The sequence below is a fragment of the Doryrhamphus excisus genome, linkage group LG2, assembly GCF_037039965.1.
Source record: "Doryrhamphus excisus strain RoL-2023G ecotype Guam linkage group LG2, RoL_Dexc_Guam_v1.1, whole genome shotgun sequence".
NCBI classification, from domain to species: domain Eukaryota; kingdom Metazoa; phylum Chordata; class Actinopteri; order Syngnathiformes; family Syngnathidae; genus Doryrhamphus; species Doryrhamphus excisus.
This window is the reverse complement of record NC_136358.1, coordinates 18,502,538-18,524,474: the sequence shown is the minus strand read 5'-3', so window position 1 is coordinate 18,524,474 and position 21,937 is coordinate 18,502,538. Positions and strand designations below refer to the sequence as shown.

The following is a 21,937-nucleotide window of genomic DNA, read 5'->3' as shown; positions in this document are numbered from 1 at the left end:
GGTGGATTGCTGCAGAGATGGTTGTCCTTCTGGAAGGCTCTCCTCTCTCCACAGAGGAACACTGGAGCTCTGACAGAGTGACCATCGGGGCCTTGGTCACCTCCCTGACTAAGGCCCTTCTTCCCCGATCGCTCAGTTTAGAAGGCCGGCCAGCTCTAGGAAGAGTCCTGGTGGTTCCAAACGTCTTCCATTTACGAATAATGGAGGCCACTGTGCTCATTGGAACCTTCAAAGCAGCAGAAATGTTTCTGTATCCTTCCCCAGATTTGTGCCTCAAGACAATCCTGTCTCGCAGGTCTACAGACAGTTCTTTTGACTTCATGCTTGGTGTTTGTGCTCTGACATGCACAGTCAACTGTGGGACCTTATATAGACAGTTATTATATTTCCAAATCATGTCCAATCAACTGAATTTACTGCAGGTGGACTCCAATTAAGCTGTAGAAAGATCTCAAGGATGATCAGAGGAAAAAAGATGCACCTGAGCTCAATTTTGAGCTTCATGGCAAAGGCTGTGAATACTTATGTAAATGTGATTTTTTTGTTTTCTATTTTTAATAAATTCAAAACATGTCAAAAAAAACTTTTTTCACATTGTCATAATGGAGTATTTTGTGTAGAATTTTGAGGTAAGAGATTAATTTAATACAGTTTGGAATGAGGCTGTAACATGACAAAATGTAGAAAAAGTGAAGCGCTGTGAATACTTTCCGGATGCACTGTATATATCACTATATTGACAGTTACTATGGTACCCGTTATGTCATTGGATGGTCATATCACCTCGTACTTTGGTACGTGACAAAAACAAAATAAAAAAAACAAACGAAAAAAAAACCCTAAAACTATATTAGGAAAGCAGGAAGTGAACAAATGTAACAGTTACTTATTGTAAAAGTACCTACTACTACTACAGTACTATGACAGTGACACTTACTATGGTACCCGTTATGTCATTGTATGGTCATATCACCTCATAATTCGGTACGTGACAAAAACAAAATAAAAAAAACAAAAAAACAAACGAAAAAAAACCCTAAAACTATATTAGGAAAGCAGGAAGTGAACAAATGTAAGTTACTGATTGTAAAAGTACCTACTACTACTACTACTACTACAGTACTACGACAGTGACACTTACTATGGTACCCGTTATGTCATTGTATGGTCATATCACCTCATAATTCGGTACGTGACAAAAACAAAATAAAAAAAACAAAAAAACAAACAAAAAAAAAACCCTAAAACTATATTAGGAAAGCAGGAAGTGAACAAATGTAAGTTACTGATTGTAAAAGTACCTACTACTACTACTACTACAGTACTATGACAGTGACACTTACTATGGTACCCATTATGTCATTGTATGGTCATATCACCTCGTACTTCGGTTATGTGACAAAAAAATTACATAATTAAAAAAAATAAAATGAAAATGAATAAAAAAATACATAAAATAACATAAAATAAATAAGAATAATTTATAATATATAATAATCAAATAAATACAATAAAAAAACGGCACAACATGTAACAGGTAACATGTAACAGGAGTCGCCGTGTCAGGACAATTTTGTTTATTAGCACTAAAGCTAAGCTGATGACAAAAGCACTCAGCAGATAATAGAACCGGACGACTCAAACCTACACATCAGAAACATCCGCCGGGTTGCTATGGCGACCACACAGACCTGAGTGTGAAATCTTAATAACCTTAAATAATTGCGCTCGGCCAAACACTGACATGTAGCAACGTTGTAATACAGTAACGGGCGCCATTGACCGCCAAAGCATCATGAACAGCGATCAGCACATAAAACACCAGCATGCAGGGTTTCGACGGCACGACCAAAGGTAAATTTAAACACTTTCAAGATGAGACTCGGCGCCAATTATCCATTTGCTGGCATTGTTACTGCAAATGTATGCATTTCAAGCACCGGCGAGAACCTTGCGGGAATAAACGGTATTGATTGTGTTGACTCCACACTCTCAAAATCGGCCTAGAGTATTTACTTGATATTCTTCTCAAGGTGTCGAGGTGTAGCGGTGTCCCCTCCCCGCCCCTCTAAATCCACTTCCTGGGCAACAACTGGTGATTGCGGTTGACAGCATGTAATTATCTGTCATTAGCAAACAGATGTCAGAGTCTATGCTTTGGAGCCCCACAATTGCCCGTGTCACGCCCTGGGTGTTGGTTTGGTGCACGCGTGTACGCTCGGAGGGATACTCGGCGTCTTGAACGCCATTATGTGTTTACACCGAGCGCGAATTTAAGCAAATGAGGTAACCCTTCGCTTTCTAACGCTGATTGCTGGGAAACATCTTTTGACGTTTCATCTAAGGCCAGGGATTGAATGCGGTGAAGATACAAGACACAAATCATTTCCAGGAACGCATCCCCAAACGCCATTAAAAGCTGTGTTGTCAACAGTCTTTGAAACAATAATATTCATATAACTAAAATATTGTAGTAGACTGTGGCATCAACCTCGTTAGCATCCGATTTCGATCGGTCATCGGTCATCAACAGAATGTGTCCATTTTTCCCTATATTGACAGTTAATATGGCACCCATTATGTCATTGTATGGTCATATCACCTCATACTTTGGTATGGGACAAAAAAATAAATAAAAAAACAAAATAATAATAAAAAAAAAAGTGAAATTATATTAGAAAGGCAGGAAGCGAACAAATGTAACAGTTACTGTTTGTAAAAGTACCAGATGGAGGTGTAGGACTTAATAAGCTTTGCTTTCATCCCGGCAAAATTATTCAATAATTAATAAATCATTTTTCGGCCATTTAATTTTTTTCATATATCAATAAATTAATAAATAATAAATAAATAGTAAATATATAATATATATGTCATATCACCTCATACTTCGTAAGTGACAAAAAAATTAAAAAAATAAATAATATAAATAAATAAAAACTATATTAGGAAAGCAGGAAGTGAACAAATGTAACAGTTAACAGGGGTAGGATTTAATAAGCTTTGCTTCTTCCTACTCCTTTTGGACATGTGGAACTGTGAACTGATTATGGGATGCATTCAATTGTAATCTGATGCATGTTCAAATGAAATTAAACCATTACCATTACCATTAGCATTACCTCTATGCTGTGCTATGTACCCGCTCAACGGCTGCTCGGTTTCCTTAGTGTAAAAATTGGAGAGCATAGACCAGATTGTTTTTCTGGGTAGCTTAAAGAGGCCGAGGACAGTGAAGAGACTCGGAATCCATGCACCGCTCCTGGAAAGTAAGCCAAGGGTAACAAACGCTTCTTAAAATGGAAAAAAAGGGCCGAGCGCCCATCATCCGTCTCCATTGGTAGCAGAGGCGTAATGATGCCGAAAGAGAAATGGGATAAAGACAAAGACGTGCAGAGTAAGCGTCGATGAGAGACTCAGCACTTTTTTTTTCTTTATCTCCCACAATCCCCCCCCCCTGCAGGCATGAAGCTAGGTGCTGCGTTTTGAATCCTGATTTTACCGCCTGGAGGAGAAAGAGGGATTCTGAGTGGAGAGGGGGGGGGATCTGTCGCCCATCAAGGACGAGTCACAGCGGCGTGTGTTGGGAGGTCCACGCCGCTACATCAACATCCGGTGACACTTGAAAGCACTTATCTATTTGCAATTATTCTTTCCTGCAGCACTCCCCAGCCACTTCAGCAAGAATGTCAAAGTCATTAAAGGATTTTAATGGATGGAGACACTTGATGAGTTTTTCAACCAACATTAGCGCTCCCTTCCACTGGCTCGGGGCCCCCGACGCTAAATCTTCCGATGGCGCTTTTTTAATTGTTATTCAACCGCACGTTCGATATCGACTCTCTCTCACGGATTATCGCGGCGCAATACACACTTGCTTACATTTATGTCGGCGTTGAATCAATTAGATGGCGACGCCATCGCTGGGCTTCTCACTGGGGGGGGGGGGGGGGTCAATTGGCAGCGCTTTGAAGAACAGGAAAATTAAAAAGTTTGATGAGGGGAAATTGCAATCTGAATGCTTGATTTGGACGATAAGATTTGCACACACGGCATAGGCAAATTAGCTTGATAATAATACCACCGGGCGGCACGGCGGTCGAGTGGTTAGCGCGCAGACCTCACAGCTAGGAGAACCAGGGTTCAATTCCACCCTCGGCCATCTCTGTGTGGAGTTTGCATGTTCTCCCCGTGCATGCGTGGGTTTTCTCCAGGAACTCTGGTTTCCTCCCACATTCCAAAAACATGCTAGGTTAATTGGTGACTCCAAATTGTATGAATGTGAGTGTGAATGGTTGTTTGTCTATATGTGCCCTGTGATTGGCTGGCCACCAGTCCAGGGTGGGTGTACCCCGCCTCTCGCCTGAAGACAGCTGGGATAGGCTCCAGCACCCCCTTGCGACCCTTGTGAGGAAAAGCGGTAGAAAATGAATGAATGAATGAGTTCTCCTCCTATTTTGTGTGGAAGTGGTAACTTTTTGGCTTCTTATTTTGTCTTTCTCCACCCTCGGCCATCTCTGTGTGGAGTTTGCATGTTCTCCCCGTGCATCCGTGGGTTTTCTCCGGGTACTCCGGTTTCCTCCCACATTCCAAAAACATGCTAAGTTAATTGGTGACTCTAAATTGTCCATAGGTATGAATGTGAGTGTGAATGGTTGTTTGTCTATATGTGCCCTGTGATTGGCTGGCAACCGGTCCAGGGTGTACCCCGCCTCTCGCACAAAGACAGCTGGGATAGGCTCCAGCACCCCCCGCGACCCTCGTGAAGAAAAAGCAAATGAATGAATGAATGAATAATAACACCTTCCTCTGTTGTAGTGGTACAGCAATGCTTGTGTAATCTGCGCTTCTACCACCAGATGGCAGTGTGTCAGCTTGCTGTGTGTTTTTGTAGCATTAACAGGAAAAGTTTGAGGCGTATGTATGTGTGCGTTACAAAAACGCCGCGCTCGCTTAAATGACTTTTCACACGCAGTTTAATGCATATGCTCTTCCCACATAACACCAACGCCTACAGCTGGCACCCTGCTGTTTGCACCCTGCCTTTGTTGTGTGTGTGTGTGTGAGTGTGTGTGCAGAGCATAACAAAAGAAAGAGCGGGTGTCGAGATGCACCATGGAAATGATGTGTGTGTGTGGGTCCTCGTGCTTACAGCAGCAGATATAAATTGGCTTCATAATCAGGAGCTTTTCCTTGGGGTACGGCGCAGCTAATGGGATATAAAGCGGAGGTCTATCTGCACGGACCAAGATGGATGACAGACAAAATGGACTGTCGCTGTGAGATAACGCTTCTCGTATTCTTGTTTTGTGGCTTGACCCCCAGTCGCTTCACATAAACAAAAAAAATGGCGAGTCAGCAATGAAAGTACACACCTTTTATGATCAATACTCTTCATCACATATGGCATTCTTAAGCAAATTATGAATCTCTGGTGTACCACAAGGTATACAACTAAGTCCACTACTACTACTACTATTATTATTATGCGACTGTGTTTGTGTGTCTGTTTATTGCATGCGTACGCTCAGTGTAGCGCAGGCCAATTAAAAAAACGTGGAGATTGATGAGCGCCCGGCAAGCGGCGAGACAGCTGCTTCCTGCAGACAACAGGAAATGAGACGCTCTCGTTTAGCTGATGCCGCTGAGTCACCGCAACCTCAAAGACAAATCGCAGTCTTGCCGCGGCTCCTCCATCTTCTTCCTAACGCTCGCCCTCCGTCTTTTTTTTTTTTAAACTCTAATGCCGCGGCCGAGAATACCTCGGCGTTAGCAACATTAGTCTCCCTTTTCGAGGCTGGTGATGTCGCATTGCGTGAAACGCACGTTACAATTTAACGTCGTCGTACTCCTCATGGGAACTAAGCCTCATGCAAGACAAATATTGGAGTTTGAACGTACGGGTTTGACTCTATGAATCAAAAAGGGTTACATCGATATCGGGGCTGTCAAACATATTGCGTTAACGACAGCGCCTAATTTATTATGATGTTATTTTCAGCATCACGTCAAGCTGCATCTTTGTTATGATGCAGATTGAGCCGCAATAGCATCCCCACAGAGTCTAACACCACCATATGCGGTATGTATCTCCAACTCACAAACAAGATGCATTCACTGACTTCAAAAACCAATGTACATTTTAAATGTATTTTATATTTAAAGGCATTTTTATTCCTATTCATTCATTCATTTTTTTCCCGCTTTTCCTCACGAGAGTCGCAGGGGGTACACCCTGGACTGGAGGCCTGCCAGCCAATCACAGGGCACATATAGACAAACAACCATTCACACTCACATTCATACCTATGGACAATTTGGAGTCGCCAATTAACCTAGCATGTTTTTGGAATGTGGGAAGAAACCGGAGTACCCGGAGAAAACCCACGCATGCACGAGGAGAACATGCAAACTCCACACAGAGATGGCAGAGGGTGGAGAAAGACAAAATAAGAAGCCAAAAAGTTACCACTTCCACACAAAATAGGAGGAGACCTCATTCATTTTCTACTGATTATCCTCACGAGGGTTGCAAGGGGGTGCTGGAGCCTATCCCAGCTGTCTTCAGGCGAGCGGCGGGGTCCACCCTGGACTGTTGGCCAGCCAATCACAGGGCACATATAGACAAACAACCATTCACACTCACATTCATACCTATGGACAATTTGGAGTCGCCAATTAACCTAGTATGTTTTTGGAATGTGGGAGGAAACCAGAGTACCCGGAGAAAACCCACGCATGCACAGGGGAGAACATGCAAACTCCACACAGAGATGGCCGAGGGTGGAATTGAACCCTGGTCTCCTAGCTGTGTGGTCTACTCGCTAACCACTAGACCGCTGTGCAGCCCTATTATGCCTATATGATTTATTATTTATTATGCTGTGATATTGAATAATTTATTGTAAAATATGCTATCTATTTCAATTAAATTTTCCGTAACATGGAAGGGACAAGTCGAGGCTGTAAATAAACATTCATTGATATGCAATGATGGTTAACCATTCCCCTCCAATGCTCCTCTGAGCCGATCCGGAGAAGATGTCCCGCTGTCACAAAGCGAGGCCAGTGGCTCTAAGCGACGGCTTTTGTGAGCTTTGTGTAAAGTCGGTCAATAGAGACAGGTGACGGCACCCCTCCGCGGCCGCCCCTATGGTGTGAAAATCAACAGGGGGACGAAATGGCGGTTGCATGCGAGCAGGTGGTTGATAGGATAACATAAGTGGCCTTTAAACATCATTCAAACAAACAATGTCATCGTTTTAAAAAGGGGGGGACGCTACCCTGTTGGGCAATTCTGGAACAAAACCGAGCGAGTATCGGGTGTGGAATAAGTGCACGAGCCACGTTGCTAATCAAATGGCTGGGGCAATCCCTCAGAAAGCCAAGTGTGAGAAGTAGCGAGGGGGAAAAAAAAGCACTTAACCTGCACAGAAAGGCGGTGGTGGTGGGGGGGGGGTGAACATCAGGGGTTGATTTGGCCTGTAAAAAGCCCAGCTGAACAAGTAGAGGTCAAATGGGACTGCTGTGATTGCAAATGGTTTGAGGGGTTATACACAAGATATAAGAGCTACTACACAATCTACGTACATTTAAAAAAAAAGGTGCAAGGGGAACCCACGGTGGAACTCTTCTACCCAACATTTGGACACGTGTGCCGTTATTTCTATTTAAATACAACACATGGTGACGCTGATCGAGTTTGGAATTAACGCAGCTTCTGTTTGGATTGCTCAGACCGCTAACCGTGATGAAGAGGCTAGCTCGAGCTGAATGGCTAATTTGCCTGGAGACCAAGGTGACGCCGAGAGCGACAACAAAAGAGAGACAGTGTTACCAAAGAATGATGAGGCTGTTCAATTGGGATGCCGAGGGATGAGGGGTGGATGACGCTTTAACCAGCCATATTGGATGCACTGTTAGGGACACTTTAACCATGTTGCATGCACTGTTAGGGACGCTTTAGCCATGTTGCATGCACTGTTAGGGACGCTTTAGCCATGTTGCATGCACTGTTAGGGACGCTTTAACCAGCCATGTTACATGCACTGTTAGAGACCCTTTAGCCATGTTGCATGCACTGCTAGGGACACTTTAGCCATGTTGCATGCACTGCTAGGGACCCTTTAGCCATGTTGCATGCACTGTTATGCAACATGGCACACTGTTAGGGACACTTTAGCCATGTTGCATGCACTGTTAGAGAAGCTTTAACTATAGCCATGTTGCATGTACTGTTCAGGACACTTTAACTAGCCATGTTGCATGCAGTGTGAGGGACGCTTTAACCAGCCATGTTGCATGCACTGTTAGGGACACTTTAGCCATGTTGCATGCACTGTTAGGGACGCTTTAGCCATGTTGCATGCACTGTTAGGGACGCTTTAACCAGCCATGTTACATGCACTGTTAGAGACCCTTTAGTCATGTTGCATGCACTGTTAGGGACACTTTAGCCATGTTGCATGCACTGTTAGGGACACTTTAGCCATGTTGCATGCACTGTTAGGGACACTTTAGCCATGTTGCATGCACTGTTAGGAACCCTTTAGCCATGTTGCATGCACTGTTAGGGACACTTTAGCCATGTTGCATGCACTGTTAGGGACACTTTAGCCATGTTGCATGCACTGTTAGAGAAGCTTTAACTATAGCCATGTTGCATGTACTGTTCAGGACACTTTAACTAGCCATGTTGCATGCATTGTGAGGGACGCTTTAACCAGCCATGTTGCATGCACTGTTAGGGACGCTTTAACCAGCCATGTTGCATGCACTGTTAGGGACGCTTTAACCAGCCATGTTGCATGCACTGTTAGGGACCCTTTAGCCATGTTGCATGCACTGTGAGGGACGCTTTAACAAGCCATGTTGCATGAACTGTTAGGGACACTTTAACCAGCCATGTTGCATGCACTGTTAGGGACCCTTTAACTATAGCCATGTTACATGCACTGTTTAGGACACTTTAACTAGCCATGTTGCATGCACGGTTAGGGACCCTTTAACTATAGCCATGTTGCATGCATTGTTTAGGACACTTTAACTAGCCATGTTGCATGCACTGTTAGGGACCCTTTAGCCATGTTGCATGCACTGTTAGGGACCATTTAGCCATTTTGCAAGCACTGTTAGGGACCCTTTAGCCATGTTGCATGCACTGTTAGGGACGCTTTAACCAGTCATGTTGCATGCACTACGGACTTCACTTCATCACTGCTTGCTTATACCAGGTTATGCCGCCCCTCCCACCCCGGAGATGCTATATGTCAAAATCCCTTTCCCCCTCTTTTCCACCTTCTCCCGTCCCTTCCAGACCTTTATGTTAAATATATTGGGCTCTCCATCCTGTGGGTAATAAATTGAAATAGTTCTCGGGGCCAGGTGAAGGCCTGATTGAATTTAAAAAGAAAAGTGCAATAAAGAGAACTAGTGGCGAGAGGTCCGTAACACACCTAAGGGCTCCCCAAGCTATCAGGAGAGCGGATGAGGAGTGGGAGGGAAGGAGGTGAGTGAGGGGGCATGAGAGGTAAAAAAAAAAAAAAAAAAAAGGAGGGAAGTGGACAAAGTGGGGGAAAAGGTGAGAAAAGATGGACGTCACTTTAAAAAAACGGCTCAATCGGGGGTTTGCATGGCCCGTAGGAGTGGTGGCCGGGGGGCGGGGGGGGTGTTATCGGGTGACAGCTCTCATATTGGCAAAATGCAATTTCTGCTCCGAGGCTAGGTGTCCGTCATATAAAGCTACAGCTGGGATAATACCGCCACACATCACAACGCGGCGAGAAGGGCGGACACAAAATGAAGGCGGACGCCGTCTCAGACTGACACTGTCCCCTTTTTGGACACATCACAGCCGGAGGGGGCAGATCAAATGATGGGAGGGGTTAAATTATTCATTGATTCTTTGCCGCTGCTTGTCGTGTTTTGGTCAGCGAGCGTCCACGGGAGAAGCCAACCCTGACCTTTAACTTTGTTGTGTTGCACTTTGGCGTCCATGTTGAAAGGCGAATAGAGGGCGAACGGCACGTCTGTTCAAAACGTAAAGCAGCTAGAAGCTAGAAGAGGATTTCCAGGACTTCTAAATGTTTCAAAGCATGAACTCTCTCTGCAGAAATCAACACCAGAAATGCTGCTTAACAAACCACAGCGATTCCAAGATATATCTCCAGTGGCCGAGGGAGTTTGACCTCAATATGTAAAAAAAAAATCATCATTGCTTTTTTAGGTCCAAAATGTTCACAATAAACAGTAAGGACTCACTCTAATAGGTTCCCATTTTTAGGAAAAATTATACAGTCATCCCTCGTTTATCACTGTTAATTAGTTCCAGATCTGATTACAATCAATGAATCAAGTGGTTAGCACACAGACCTCACAGCTAGGACACCCCCTGTTCTCCCCCGTGGGGACTCCGGTTTCCTCCCCCATTCCAAAAACATGCTAGGTTAATTGGCGACTCCAAATTGTCCATAGGTATGAATGTGAGTGTGAATGGTTGTTTGTCTATATGTGCCCTGTGATTGGCTGGCCACCAGTCCAGGGTGTACCCCGCCTCTCCCCCGAAGACAGTTGGGATAGGCTCCAGCAACCCCCGCGACCCTTGTGAGGATAAGCGGTAGAAAAGGAATGAATGAATATTCATACACGGTGGTTGAGTGGTTAGAGTGCAGGCCTCACAGTTAGGAAACCAGAGTTCAATTCCACGGCATGTTCTCCCCGTGCATGTGTGCGTGCATGTTTTCGGAGTACCCGGTTTCATACACGATGGTCGAGTGGTTAGCGTGCAGGCCTCACAGCTAGGAGACACGAGTTCGATTCCACCCTGTGGAGTTTGCATGTTCTCCCCCGTGTATGCGTGGGTTTTCTCCGGGTACTCCGGTTTCCTCCCACATTCCAAAAACATGCTAGGTTAATTAGCGACTCCAAATTGTCCATAGGTATGAATGTGAGTGTGAATGGTTGTTTGTCTATATGTGCCCTGTGATTGGCTAGCTGGCCACCAGTCCAGGGTGTACCCCGTCTCTCGCCCGAAGTGACCCTCATGAGGATAAGCTGTAGAAAATGAATGAATGTGTAGCCATCATCATTTCCATCATTCCCATTAATAATTGGGGCTACTATTATATTGTAATATAGCCCATATGGTAAATGATGGACTTGGTAATTGGTTTTATCGGATTAACACAAGATGTGCAATTTGCACCAAAACAAAATGAAAGAGGCTCAGCAATGTCGTTTTGTTGATCTGAATACCTGAAGCTGCCTGACACGGGTTATTTGGAACACAAATGGGCGGGAGCTCATTAGGCCTTGTTTTTCTCTTTGAATCTCCCGTGAAGACGGGCAGCACGGGGTCCTCCAAACATCCGCCCAATGACCTGAAAATGATGATTGTTCAACATCATAGTTTACGGAAAGGCCACAGAAAGCTATCTGGGAGATTTCAGCTATGACTTTCCACTGTGAGGAACATAATGAGGAGATGGAAGAGCACAAACACAGTTACTGTTAAGGCCAGGAAAAGTATCAGACAAAGACGGTCAATGATAACCCTCAGACCACCCAGACCAAAAAAAAACACATCAGCTTCCTGCAGATGATGTCATTGTTCAACAATTAGAGGCTATTACAGGATTCATTGAGCAGCTGTTGTGTTTGCAAAAGGAGCCTCTAATAAATCTGATTTTTTTCTGATCAATTTGATGGATATTTCATATCTTGTGTTAATCCAATAAACCTTAATTCAGTCCTGAAGTCTTACACAAATGAACGAATGACGGAAATTGTCAATGGTGCCCAAACCTTGGCATGTTTATATTATTTAAGTACAGTTAGGAAATACCGTGACAATTGCTGAATATTTTATATAGTTTACATTATATATATATATATAATATGAGATATTATATATATATATATATATATATAATATTAGATGTTATATATATATATTTTTTTTTTTATATATATTTGATATACCGTATATTCTGGACTATAAGTTGCTCCGGAGTAGCACAAGGACAAAAATGCATAATTATGTAGAAAAAAAACATACCTAAGTCGCACTGGAGTATAAGTCGCACAAGGCCAAAATTGCATAATTAGGTAGAAAAAAAACATACATAAGTCGCACTGGAGTATAAGTCGCACAAGGCCAAAAATGCATAATTAGGTAGAAAAAAACATACGATTATTATTATTATTATTAATATAACTTTCCTGTCCACCCTCTCACTCAGCTCTCCGATACCAGATCACATTTACAGCAACACACGGTCATGAGTCTTATTTATGTCTTAAACAGCTTATTAATACCATATTTTCTGGACTATAAGTCGCTCCGGAGTATAAGTCGCACAAGGCCAAAAATGCCAAATTAAGTAGGAAAAAAAACATACATAAGTCGCACTGGAGTATAAGCCGAACAATGCCAAAAATGCATAATTATGTAGAAAAAAAACATACATAAGTCGCACTGGAGTATAAGTGGCACAAGGCCAAAAATGCATAATTAGGTAAAAATAAAAACATACATAAGTCGCACTGGAGTATAAGTCGCATAAGGCCAAAAATGCATAATTAGGTAGAAAAAAAACATACGATTATTATTATTATTAATATTAATATAACTTTCACATTATTTGCAGTTAAATTTTTTATATTTGAGTAATTTTGACACAAAAACAAATAAAGGGAGCCACCCCCTCCAATAGACTCATGTCATTTTCTGTCATTTTTTTCCCTGGCCGCCTGTCTGGAAGCATGAGAAATATTTAGCCATTGCGTCGTGGATGCTCGGGACGCTCTTATTACCTCAGCTGTGTCCGTCCCCCGCCCCCCCCCCCCCCCACCCCGCCAACTGAGCCGGTGTGATATTCAATACTTCTGTTTCCCATCCTTCGAATCTCATTTACACTTGACACCTGGCATTTGCATAATGGCTTCACTCCATCTTCTATCTCGTGAAACACCGGGCGATGGAGGTTGTGCCTGTGTGTGTCGATCTGCACCGCATCATTGTGTGTATGTGTGTGTGTGTGTGTGTGTGTGTAACGACTTCCTTCTTAATCTAACTCATTAAGCCTGCAGAGAACTCCCGGTGCATCGCATTGGCTGATTCAGTGCAATTTGTCGATGGGAACACGTAAATGTGCATGCTAATCACAGATTGCGTAACTCTAATCAGTCGCAGGTAGACAAAAGCGCCGGCTAACATCGACAATAAAAATTGTTTTTTTTTTTCCTCCTTATAAAAGTATCAACAAATACTGATGAAGAGCCGGGGCAATAACACCAAACTCTTCTTCACACAACCCTTCCAGCCACAAGTTGAAGCGTTGTACTTAGCAAACAGCATTGGAAACCAGCGGGGAATAAATATTAGAAATAAAGGATGTTCTAATGTGCTCAAATCCATTAGAAATCTCATATTCGCAAGACGGCAATCACATTACAAGAAGCCCCTAATGTCATTTCACAGGCTTTTTTCTTTTGCTGTGAGACATCAAACATAATGGATTTTTCCTGGTTCCCCTGCTCTCTCCCGACTGCTGTTCACTTCACATATACAGTAATCAAAGTCCCACCCGATCCTCCTTTTTGGCTCTCAGACCTTTGAGAGAATTAGGAAACAATTTGGTATATATATGTCTGCTCGCCTTGAGAGAACTTTTAAAAGGACTAGAGGTGAGTCGGACGCAATCAGTCTGTCGGTTTGACTTTTCCACTGCTTGCACGCTCAGTGGGCCACTCCAGCACGAGCGGCTGGGGATCAGACCGCCACCGATGGGGGGAGAGGACGACCGGGACAGGAACATCCATCTCCCTGACAAATGTACCTGGTACTCTTTGCAGTTTTCGCTCCCCTTTTTTTGGTAACGGTAATAGTATTGGTTGAATTTCATTTGAACATGCATCAGATTACAATTGAATGCATCCCATAATAACTTCACAGTTCCACATGTCCAAAAGGAGTAGGAAGAAGCAAAGCTTATTAAATCCTACCCCTCCATCTGGTACTTTTACAATCACTAACTGTTACATTTGTTCACTTCCTGCTTTCCTTATATAATATATTTATTTATTTTATTAATTTTTATTTTTTAAATATTTTTTAATTTTTTGTCACATACCGAAGTACGAGGTGATATAACCATATATATTATTATTTAGTATATATTTACTATTTATTTATTATTTATTATAAATTTATTGATATATGAAAAAATTGTGTTTTATTACTAGGGTCGTACCTAGCATTAAAAAATTAATTAATTAATTACTGAATCATTTTGCCGCAAGAAGAAGCAAAGCTTATTAAATCCTACCCCTCCATCTGGTACTTTTACAATCAGTAACTGTTACATTTGTTCACTTCCTGCTTTCCTCATATATTTTTTTAATTATTTTTTTTAATTGATTTTATTAATTTTTATTTTTTTAATTTAATTTAATTTTTATTTTTTTAAAGTACAAGGTGATGTGACCATACAATTACATAATGGGTACCATATGTCATACACATAAAGTCACAATATTACGAGAAGATGATTTACAAGATGAAAGTTGAAATATTAATGATAATAATAATAATAGACGTTTATATCACATTTTTCGTCAAATATGCCTAAGTTCTTCGCATATGATTGACATCATATAAAAGCGTCTCTCAGATCCTTGCATCTCTCGCTAAGTGGCTCTGGTTGGACAGAGTTTGGACACCTCTGCCGTCAGTCATCGAGGATTTGTCTAATGATTAGTTTGATACGATGATTTTTTTTCACATTTATTTTTAATTTTTATTAATATTATTATTAATATTTATATTAATTTTTATTTGTACATTTTTTTATTTGTAATTTTTTTGTTACGTACCAAAGTACGAGGTGATATGACCATCCAATGACATAATGGGTACCATAGTAACGGTCAATATAGTGATATAGTATATATAGCACATCATGACTGGTTGAAGACTCTTCATCCTTGTATTTAGCAAACATCAACTGCTTGTATTGTTTCTTGAATTGGCTCATCGACGACGCATCATCAGGAGAAACCTGACCACTTGAACACCCAACCAAGAACCAACAGGCTGACAAACGACCACCCTACCATTTGAGCCAGGCTGTCCTTGTTAGATCAGGACTAACCATTCCAGACTGTACCTTTGTGGAAGTGTGGTTCATCACCACTGGAGGGAACCACTTCCCACTTTCCAGTTGAGTTCATGACAGTACGAATGGAAGTCATTGTTCTATGTCCATGACAGAAACCTAAGAAGGACCAACCACTCCAACTGTGTCTTGGTTTACCAATCTAAGCTGTGGTCCCCTTTGGGGTAACTACTGCTGGGTATTACTACCTTCTAGTTCAGTTCAGTACGCATTTTTGTTACCTTATTGATCCGCTTCGTTGTACTTTGTATCGTCTATGTTCATGGCATAAACCAAATAAAGACCAACCACTTCAAACTATACCTAGACCAGTTGCTTTGTAAAAATGCGGTTTAAGTCATCCCCATCGGCGTCTAGTCTCGACTTGAGCTTTGCATAGTATGTCACGCACGCATCCTTTGACTGGCATCTGTGCGGGCTCCTTCAAAAGCACCCCGGAAAAAAGGGCGAGCGGATCAATCAATTACATCTCTGCTCCAGCAATCAAACAAGGTTATTATCAGGCGGTCGCTCGCCGACCTGGAAAGGCCCAGCCAATCAAAGGCCGCTGTGATGTGGGGGTTCGGCGCTCGCTCATGTGGCAGTAACACCGAGTGGCAGCTCATGTTGTCAGGGGGATTGAAAAGGGATGGAAGGAGACGGAAATGGGAAAAATTTCAAAATCAGCCGTTCACAATTGTGTCTCCTAAGAAGGGGGGGGGGAGTTTTGTATTTTTAGTCTTTGTGTGGATGATTATCCATCCCGGCCAATAAAGACAACACGGAGCACAAAGCAAAGAATGAGGGCATATGGTAAAAAAAACGGCTCCTTATTGTAGTCCGGTAATTCTATGAGAATTAGGCGGCATTCCGGCCTCCCACGTTTGTCCCTTTCGTAGCAACGGCTCTGAGGATATTAGGGCTTAATTGAATTATTGTGCGCTCAAAATAGGAGAGAGTTCACCTCATTAAACTGTTGTGGGTAACACAATACGCCAAGATTCTGGAGGATACAATCTTATCTTTTAAATATTGCCAAATGGAAACAATAGGGCATCGGGGGGGACCAAAGCAGGAACAGATTTTTCCGAACCGACTTCAGAGATATTCCCATGTGCGCCATATATATTTATAAAAATGACAAACTATTAATAATTCCCGATGTTCCTCAACCGTCGGGGAACCGTCACAAAAGCTGACTTCAGACAAAAACAAAAAAAAAGCCTCCTTGAAACCCCCCTCTCCTCTCTCAGATGACGCCTGCCATTTTCATGTGTTGTACAGGTTGCCCTGGGAACCCAGTGTGATTCCATTATGGGCTGGATAAAGAAAATGAAAGTGTTTATCCACCTTGTATCGCTGAGGAAAAGACCCCCGCAATGATGGATCTAATCTCTTGCATCTCCTGTGTGTGTGTGTGTATTTTGCCGAGAACATGTATTGTTTTTATGCACGCTTATCGGAATAATCGCGGAATATTATGTGGTCAGAAATTTATTTGTCACTTAACTTAATCGCAACACGTTTTTTCATCTGTTAAGTGTATTTGTTTCATTCGGTCCCTGTGGCATCAAAGGTGGACATTTCCAAGGCTTTCCTTGGTTCTTTTCTTATCTGTCCATCTTTGTTTTTTATGTCATCTTTTTCCCTTTGTGTTTTTTTTTTTTTTTGATCGCTGCCATCATGCTCTGTCGTCGCTTTTGTATTTAATAAATATGAATGAGAAAAAGAGCGCTGCGGTAAAAATCATGTTGATTCATAAAGAAAAAAAACAGGCGAAGGAGAGCCGTGGAAGGGCTGCAGGTGCAAAACCCAGGGCAAGAAGGGCAGGTTGTACTTCGAATATCTACAGGACAGCACAAATAAACTTAATAGGTTAATAATAATTAAATAAAAAAATAATTAGGTAGAAATAAAAAAACGACAAGGCCAAAAATGCATAATTAGGTAGAAAAAAACATACATTAGTCACACTGGAGTATAAGTTGCACAAGGCCAAAAATGCATAATTAGGTAGAAAAAAACATACGTAAGTCGCACTGGAGTATAAGTCGCACAAGGCCAAAAATGCATAATTAGGTAGAAAAAAAACATACATAAGTCGTACTGGAGTATAAGTCGCACAAGGCCAAAAATGCATAATTAGGTAAAAAAAAAACATACACAAATCACACTGGAGTATAAGTCGCACAAGGTCAAAAATGCATAATTAGGTAGAAAAAAACATACATAAGTCGTACTGGAGTATAAGTCGCACAAGGCCTTTTCCGCAAGTCTGAGCTGGTCAAAACCTTATATTCAGGGTGTGCTTCTATTTGAGTCATTACGGTAATTAATAGTGAAAGTCCCAACTGAATCATCCAAGTTTGTGCCAACATTTTTCGTGGTACCCCATTTCACCTTCCCCTACATTAGCTCTTTGTATTTGTCTTCTTTGGACTGTCTGCTCTTCGGGAGGGGATTTAATGAGTGTGTGGAATTAGTGCATAGTCATGATGTGTGAATGTGTATGTGTGTGTGTGTGTGTGTGTGTGTGTGGTTTTCACCACAGGCTACGTCTGTGGGTGGCAGGGACCTTCTGTCCTCTTCCTGTCATCTAGCTTTCTGTCGGCTCCTCATTACTTTCATCACTTGTTCAACTGTCCTTCCCCTCGCCGCTTCCTCCGAGCGCCTTTTGTCACAGACTGACCTTGTGGGTGTTTTTTTTTTTTTTTTTCCTCCCTTCATTCCAGTTTTTGAACAAACTTTGCCAGGGCCGCGCGTGCATGAATGTGAGCTAGCTTGTTTTAAAATGACATTAATGTATGTCTTTGGAGCATCACCTTGCCTCCAGTGATGGGTGGGAGACTGGCGGCCGTCGCTGAAGCTATTTAAATTGCCAACCCCCCATCTTGTCAACAGGAGACCCCACAAGGCTGTGACACTCTAAACTACATTATTATTAGCATTATTATTCTTATTACTGTATTTAGAGTGGGAAAATAAGTCTGGTTTTGTCATTTTCAGGGTTGCTGATATTCTATCTCTTTAAATAACCCCCCCCCCCAAAACGAATCTATAAAGCTTGCATGAGCACAAAACAAACAAAAAAAGAGTCGGAAAATGTGCGTGTGCCATCTCTGTGTGATCTATAAAAACTAGCGCCGTCCAAGTTAACACGTTAGCACGATGTTATTTAATATGCAATATGGTTGTTTGTCTATATGTGCCCTGTGATTGGCTGGCTGGCCACCAGTCCAGGGAGTACCCCACCTTTCGCCCAAAGACAGCTGGGATAGGCTCAGCACCCCTGCGACCCTCGCGAGGATAAAAGGTAGAAAAGGAATGAATGAAGGAATGTTGGTATAATCTCCCTTTTTTAGTGGGGAACTGATATTTTCCTGAAACTAACCTATGTTCTACTGACTACTAAAGAGTTCAATTCCACCCTCGGACATCTCTGTGTGGAGTTTGCATGTTCTCCCCGGTAGAAAATGAATGAATGAATTTAAAAATTATTACTAATATTTATCTGTTTGAGGATGTGAAACATTAAAGTGTGACAAACACTTCTTCACCCCCCCCCCCCCCCCCCCCCGTATATCTGGCTAACGCGCCCCTCTAACCAAGGGATTTGGAGGCCCCATCCAAGGCCCTGTGGAATAACTAATCCCCTCAGAATATTCACAGTCAGACATGCACAACCTTGAAGGCACCGGAGCAATCATTCCTAACTTTTCCGCTGCTAGACGGTCCAAGACGGAACAGTAAACAAGCAACAGCCTTGGCGGGGAATTCAGCGACGCGCGCAGGGGATGAACGGCTTAGAGCGGGTGCCAATGACACACCATATTGTCAGAGTAAAGCAGCCTAAGAGCGCGCGCATAAACACGAGCATCCTTTAAGGAACCTTTCTTTCCTGGGAAGTTTGGCCGCTTTAATGGAAAGAAATTGCCATATTACACAACTTAGCGTGAGTCGTTTCAGCTTTACGCCGCCGCGCAAAAACAGATTGACTGCTTTTTTGTCATTAAAGCTGCCGTCGAGCTGCGCGGCCGGTTTGCGGGAGGTGCAGCGATCCATCAGCGGGGCTCTGCCATTAGAACGCCATCTGTAAGCCGCGCCGTGCCAGTGGCGCTGAAGGCCCCGCCCTGCTGAACAACTCGCCGTGATTGATACGAGTCGTTACGGACTGCATGAAAGACGAGTTTTGTTTTGGGATTGTTTGACTGCAAAACGCCAGATGGAGACATTGAAAGAAAGGAGGGGGGGGGGCATAAACATGTAGCAAGTTGGACGGGGAGGGGGGGGCAACGTATGAGCCAACTGAACCACCGTCCAGATGGCGTGGTGTCGCTGTAGCTACCTTCAAGATGCTTTAAGAGTCAAAACATCTGCCGGGTTCGCCGCTTGTGCCAAAACGTTACAATCATCCCAACCCCTGCGCGTTGCAAAATAGACATGGCGTGCGTCAAATCGCGTGCCAGGAAGAACTGGGAAGCATCGCAAGCATTAATGGATCCTTGAAGGTAATGTATCGCGGCGTCACAATTCAATTAGGGCGTCTTGGTGATTAGATTTACACCAATCTCGTGGGAGCTGAGCTGAAAACTACCAGGCCTTCAGAGTACTCCAAGTTAATGGCGAGCAAGGCTGTCGATCCCTTCGATCCCTGCAGGGTATCAACCCAACATCTCGTACATTGTATCAAACTTGATTTACGGCAAGGCACTCGACATTTAAAAAAAAAAAAAAAAATCATCACAAATCGATAGATGACCACTAAGAGGCTTTGTAACTCAATCAGTTTCCCGGAAGTGAGTCATGCGTCTTGACGGTCTCGACCATCTTGAGCGTCTCGGCTTCTGTTTTCCATTGGATTCATTGCGTTCGAATCCGACACACATCAGCAACTTTGCATGGCGTTGGCGTTACCTGAGAAGAGGCTGGAAGATGACGGTGATGTTCCTCGCTCCGGGTTTACACACAAATTTCATTTCTCCGCCTTCCATCAGGTTGTCGTCAGCGCCGCCTGCAAGACACCACGCAGCGACCCGATTAAAGACGGAACAATTTGCAGCAGACTCGGACCAATGTGAATGCATGATCACACTTCCTGCAACCCCGGCTAACAGGGGTTAATCAGGAAATCACGTAACAAGCTGTGACAGTGATGGCACAGTACAACATTAGTGTGGGGGTGGGGGTGGGGGGTGGAGAAGGGGGGTGCGCGGGAGACAAAGAACACTGAAGCTCATTACCTCCGCTCGTGCTGAAGTAATCGATATAATTGACGGTTTGTCGTCGATACGGAAAACTGCAGAGCGGAAAGAATGAGCAGTCGCCCGGGTGTGTCTTGAAGGAATACAATTCACGGATGAAGGCGTTTGCATGCAAATTGTGAGGTACGGAATTTCACAAAACTACAGTTCCCTTGGAACAATGGTGCTCGCACTGAATATTGACACTGTAGACTCGGCATAGGCCAGTTACAGGTATACCACCGTACCATGGTACTGTTTAACTAGTTTAACTAACTAGCACTGTTCCATTTATGGAATCAAAACTTTCAAAAATGATTACTGCGCTTCGTATATTGGAAGAATTTAAATCAGGGGTGGAGGCACGGTGGTCGAGTGGTTAGCGAGCAGACCTCACAGCTAAGAGACCGGAATTTAATCCCACCCTTGGCCATCTCTATGTGGAGTTTGCATGTTCTCCCTGTGCATGCGTGGGTTTTCTCCGGGTACTCCGGTTTCCTCCCACATTCCAAAAAGACAAAATTGTCCATAGGTATGAATGAGTGTGAATGGTTGTTTGTCTATATGTGCCCTGTGATTGGCTGGCCACCAGTCCAGGGTGTACCCCGCCTCTCGCCCGAAGACAGCTGGGATAGGCTCTTCGTGAGGAAAGCAGTACAAAATGAATGAATGAATGACTCTTGTATTTACTTTCAACTACAGTACAGATAAAAAAATATTTCAATTTGGGGGTTCAATTCAAAGAAAAGTTAACCGTTCACTTTTATCAGCTTTGCGTCCTGAACTCCTATGCGTTGTCTTTTGCATCATCGTTTGTTGTGTATCTGTAATGTTTGGTAGCATATGCTAACTGGATGTTAGCATGTCTAATCTACGCTACTTAGCTATTTTGACTCACACAAGTATTTATTTATTAATTACCTTTATTGCCATATTTAATTGAATTGTGAAGTACTGATGTCAATGATTTCGATGACTTGTACATTTTGAAAGTACTAATCATTAGTATTTAGTGTAGTAGTTTGAACGTTTACTTGTTTTATCATAAGAGGAAGATGATTTTAACTTAAAATTCTGAAAAAGTTTGTACTACCATGTACATAAATACTCCGATTACTCCGAATACTCCAAAGGTTTATCATAGGAGGTCAATGACTTGTTAATTTTCAAAGTGTGCCCCCCCTTAAATGATGGTAAGGAGAAATCGCACACCAAGATAGTTGACTGGAAATGTGAGTTGTTTTTTTTTTTGGAGGAATAAAGCCTCGGCCTCGTGTTTTTTTCCTCCTCTTTCATTTCCCTTCCCAAAATGTCCTTGCAGAGCTTGTGTGATACAACACAAAGACACATCGATGTAGCGGCGAGGCTTGTTCCGTATTGCCTCAGCGGCGCGTGCGAAGCCGTGCATTCAAATGCATATCAAACTATTGTTCCCCGGGCTGCTCGGGCTCAAAAACCTATTTCTAATCAAACCAGTTTTATCTCAGACGACTGAATTTTCTTGAAAAAAAAATGACAAGGACGGCCTTTGCTCCTTCGCAA

General features: G+C 42.9%; 1 protein-coding gene across 1 annotated transcript in view; it reads right to left on the bottom strand.

The window, feature by feature from the left end:
- exoc4 (exocyst complex component 4) overlaps nt 1-21,937 on the bottom strand; it is an 89,899-nt gene that overhangs the window by 39,560 nt on the left and 28,402 nt on the right. The window contains exon 11 of the mRNA XM_058077159.2: nt 20,070-20,166. Coding sequence (XP_057933142.2) covers nt 20,070-20,166 — 97 coding nt within the window. The remainder of the gene's footprint in view (nt 1-20,069; nt 20,167-21,937) is intronic.